Source organism: Montipora capricornis, chromosome 9, assembly GCF_036669925.1.
Source record: "Montipora capricornis isolate CH-2021 chromosome 9, ASM3666992v2, whole genome shotgun sequence".
Classification (NCBI taxonomy): domain Eukaryota; kingdom Metazoa; phylum Cnidaria; class Anthozoa; order Scleractinia; family Acroporidae; genus Montipora; species Montipora capricornis.
Genome location: NC_090891.1, coordinates 24,451,163 through 24,456,162, shown reverse-complemented (window position 1 = coordinate 24,456,162; position 5,000 = coordinate 24,451,163). Strand labels below are relative to the sequence as shown.

Below are 5,000 nucleotides of genomic sequence, written 5' to 3'. Positions count from 1 at the left end.
ATTTACAGGATGCTCAGAGGTTAAAGGGGGCGTGTGACGGTTGGCTGCCACCTTTTAAAGGTAACCTCCACTAAAACAAGAAAATAAATTTAAGCCACAGAACATAATGTTTTTAATCAAAATTGTACAAACCCTTTCCAATGAAAGCGTTTGTATCTGATAAAAATGAACTTCAAAAGATTTGGTTTTATCAACGGAGTTGATAATGTAAATTGGCCACCGTACAGAGAACTTCAAAAGAGCTTGTTTTGGCTTTCAAATTTTCCGAGCTCCGCCATCTTGCATAATTGTGACATGTCGTGGTTGCCCTAACGCTCTTTGTGCCAGTCACAATTATTCAAGATGGTGGCGCCCTGGAAATTTGAAAGCCAAAACAAGGGTTTTTGAAATTCATTTTTTTTGGATACAATCGGTTTCATTTGAAAACGTTTGAACAATTTTAATTGTAAACATTATGTTATGTGGTTTAAAGCTACTTTCTTGTTTTAGTAGAGGTTCCCTTTACGTAATTTGTAATCCGGCCGGGTATGTCTTGGGCCAGGCAAGCACTTTAGACACAAGTACAAGCAGAAGGAACATACGCAAGCTCTAAAGACACTAATTAATAACAAGTTAATGCGCTTGGGTATATTACTTGTGCTTATGGTTGTGTTATTAGTGAAAACCAGGTATGAGGGTCACCCCGGCAAAAGATGACATGTATTGAAGTCGTTAAAATCAGTCATCTTTAAAAGTAGGCGATGTCATGGCATATATTTCGGGCAAAAGATGACATGTATTGAAGTCGTTAAAATCAATCATCTTTAAAAGTAGGCGATGTCGTGGCATATATTTCGGGGCACCGCGGTAAACGAGCCAAGCCAGATGATAATTAGTCTCCGGCATTGGGATTATTTAATTCGAAATTATTCATGAAGAGCATTCTACATCTTTCTGGGAGTCTGGAATCAAGCTAAAGCGCTTAACCAAGAACCTGGTGTGAAATGTGCTAATCCCCAAGTACTCTTTCAGTTTTTTGCTCTGATGCTAAATCAAAATGACACGATGACCACCTTTTATTTCTCCCTACAGGTTCAAGATCACGAGTCAAGGAAATTTTTATCATATTTTCCAAAAGGAATAAGGTGTGTAAGGCCCGTTTTAAACGTCGCATTTTACATGAGCCGAATCTAATGCAAATGAGCGAAAATAATAGATTTTTCTCATTTGCATTCGATTCGGCACATGCAAAATGCGACGTTTAAAACGGACCTTCCAGGGGAGGAGAAATTTTCCCGGTATTTCCTTCAGGACTTTACAACAAATTAAATAAATCTAACTACCTAACTAAATTAAGTTACTAAAAACTGCTGCAATAACAGAAATGATAGGAAACCTGCTTTACAAGGAAGCTGTGTATAAAAGACTACTATTAAAATCATAGTTCTTCAACTTGGATTTAAATTTATTGAGAGAGAGCGACTGTCGAATATCCAGGGACAGACTATTCCACAGTACAGCTCCGCTAAAGGACAGACTTCTTTTACAATAATTAGTGCTGGGCTGAGGGATGGCAAGCGTACAGTCACTATCTCTTAGGCCCATTTTAAACGTCCATTTCACATGTGCTCAATCTAATGCAAATGAGCGAAAATAATAGATTTTTCTCATTTGCATTCGATTCGGCACATGCAAAATGCGACGTTTAAAACGGGCCTAACGCAATGATATTCTCCCTGTTTACAGAGGAGTTTGATAATTAGTAATGAATCCACTCTTCTTCAGCTTTCTGAAATGTTAGCTTACGGTTAATTATAATTATAAGAGCTACTTATATCTTATTTTGCAACCACTACATACAATTTGTCAGTCCCTACTTCTTACTTTCCGTATGTTTTCGTTTAGAATGGCTATTTGATTTACCCAACCGTTATTTATTTATTTATTTATTTATTCATGTATCCTTTTTTATGTATTTGTCTATGTATTCATCATCTTATATATTTATTTAATTTACACGTCGGCATTATCATCCAAGTCGAGTTTTCGGCTGTAATAATTTTTGATAAACTGTAATTTATCAGATCCAGCAAACTGAATATCGTATTTGACAACTGTTTTTGTTGTCGTTGTTATGAAATCATCCAAGAGATTTATTACCATTGCGAGAATTCGCGTAATTGTTTACTGCTTAGCAGTCTCCTATGAAAGCGAATATTACTGCCAAAACCTGCTATAAAAAGAAAATCAAAAAATATCTTTGTTTAAAAAATTTGTGAAAAAGGTCAGTATCATTTTGTGTGCAGTTGGAAAGTCTTTTGTAAGACGATAAGACCACAAGCTACATTTCAGTCAATAGCAGAAGCCGTGTTGGTGGTAGCTTTTCAAAGAATCGCTCGAGAAGAGCTGAATTTACTGGATCTGTTGAACGTGCGCAGTGAATATCGGAAGCCTGTGACCGAGGGCTTTGCAAGCTGTTCAATTCGTTCGTTGATTTTTTTGTTTTCATCAGGTACCTTGAAGGTGGAGTTGAATCGGGCTTCAAGAAAGTACAAAGAGGTGTATACGAGAAAAGACTCTTTCACGTCAAGGGAAAAAGAAACGTGCGAGTATCACAGGTCAGTAAAACAACTTATATTCTACAGAGTGATATTATCCATAAAGCGCTATAACTTTATTATTCTCAAGGGTGCTAAAATGAAAAAAAAAACCGATTTTTTGCGCATTATTGTTTTTGGTATTTCTGCTGCACAGATAGTCTCGTTACTTGTTTTAGAACTGTTAAAATTCGCTTTTTCAATAAGATTTGTCAGTCGATTTACACCATGACAAAGGAATAACAAAGCGGTCCTCACCTGCGACGCAAGAATAGGTATAAGCTCTGGAGACGACAATGATGATTAAGCAAACTCAGAAGAGCGTTGATCGTCATTGCCTTTTGTTAGAAAAAAAGAACTTATAAATTGAAGTTAATGCTTCAGCTTATGTTGCTTGTGCTGAATCCAATGAGGACCAGGCTTTGGGTATACGGCCTATATATTGCCAGAACTCTTCTCCTTCATTTTCCCTTTCATGTACCCAGGGTAGGACCATACTATACTTGGATATCCAGCCGGTAGAGGCTTGTTTTGCTCACAAGAGTAGTAGCGAGGGCAAAATGAGCCACCAGCGGGTGGCAACCCAGACCAGAGCCTAGCGTCAAACATTTCATCGAAATGTAGTTGGTATTCGCTAATCTTGGAGAAGTGACGTATGTCCAAGAAGCCAAGCTACTTTAATAACTAAGTGGTTTCCATTTTTGCATCATTGGAGATGGGTGTAGCCAGGCTAGTGAAGTACTTGTGTCGAAATCCCGACCGAGGTCAAATGGACTGGGATTTCCTCGTAGTTCTCGGGTTTTCCTCCCTCATCAAATTCAACTCTACTTACATCTGGCTTTGGAGATGGCTCCGTGATCAAAAATGAACCATAAATCGTCAGCCTTTTCGTCCTCCCGCCAAATATGCGCTTTCAATCCTATCTCGTAGAACTGAATTATTCTAAACTAGTTACGTACGTATACTAGGAGGAAGAATGCGTATGACATTGAAATACTAATATATAGATTTAACCAAGCGTAAAAGGGGAGCCCCCGTTTCTAACCCCAGAAAGCAATATATAGTGTTTATGGAAATAATAATGCTTCTTCATAAAGTACAAAATTAATCGACGTCATTAGTGTGTATAGTTTACCGTGATCAAACAGATCAAACACCTCTGAGCTGACTGCAGTACACAAACAAGACTTGAAAACAATAACCAACAATTTTAATCAACAACTAAAACTGAAATTACACGCACAGTGATCTCTTTCACAACATTTTTTGTTTGAATGACAATCTTTACTCCTTCTCTCTTCAGTTCAGAAGAACAGCAAAAATCTTTTCTGATTAAGAAGTCAACCTAAAGTCAAACAAAGCAGCTCACAACTGGACACCCATTTCACACAAAAAGCTTATAAACGTGATTGTTGAAATCTGTCAGAATCTCTGTCAACACAGCACTGCAAACGTTTTCAAGCCTTCTTCCTTTTTAGCTACTTTTACAAAATATGTGAGGTAGCGAGGCATATAAGCATATAAATAAAGAAGGAAAAACATTAAGCTTACCTGAAAGCTAACAGTTGTAAATAAGTGTTTCGTCTCTTGCTCTATTTCTCTTGGATTTACGTTGATTTTCATTGACATTCTCTCTTCTCATTCCACGGCTTCTCTCGAGGACTTCTTCGCTTAAATTTCTAAAATTTCGTCGCCTCTTCTTCTCGAGGTCTTTCCTGCTCTTTATCCCGTTGCTCGTCACTAATATGATTTTCCGCCAGAAAAGCGCCGGTGCTGCCACGCGATTTCCCGCGAATGAAAATTGCCCGACCACTCCAGTCCCCAGAGGATGTCCTACCTCCCAACCTCCACCCCGACAATAGGGAGCTTAAGCAACGACAACGGCGACGGCAACGAGAACGTCATCTCAAAATATAAATTTGCCTTATTTTAATCGCTTCGTGACTATTTCAACGTTTTTAATATGACAAGGGTGTGGTAATTCCCCAAAGATGACACCAGTCGGAACGGCACTCCATTTTAGGAGTGAAAATGAAAATTTATCCTCAAGTGCTGACGTTCTTCATAAAACCAAAAACTTGGCTATTTCACGTTGTTGTTTGGCTGACGACGGCAAAGAAATGGACAAAAGTGAAAAACGCACGTGCAGGGCGTGCAAAGCTATTGTTTTTACCCACTAAAGATGCAAATTCGTGACGTTCTCGCTGCCGTCGCCGTTGTCGTTGCTTAAGCTCCCTAATCTGTACGGGCGGACGGACGTACGTGACGTCATAACCAAAATTTCTCGCATGGATAGATTTCTCAAAAAATCTTACCCATGGTGCCCCGCTGGCGCGCTTCGCGCGCCTGACCTCTGCTACAAATACCAAAACTTGAAGTTCTCATTGCAACTAGGTTGGCAATCAGACATCAATGTTTGTGAAT

At 38.8% G+C, this 5,000-nt stretch overlaps 1 protein-coding gene across 1 annotated transcript in view; it reads left to right on the top strand.

The window, feature by feature from the left end:
- The window catches only part of LOC138016115 (gelsolin, cytoplasmic-like), a 31,203-nt gene that overhangs the window by 7,514 nt on the left and 18,689 nt on the right, over positions 1–5,000 (top strand). The window contains exons 5-6 of the mRNA XM_068863293.1: positions 1,072–1,124; positions 2,492–2,597. Coding sequence (XP_068719394.1) covers positions 1,072–1,124; positions 2,492–2,597 — 159 coding nt within the window. The remainder of the gene's footprint in view (positions 1–1,071; positions 1,125–2,491; positions 2,598–5,000) is intronic.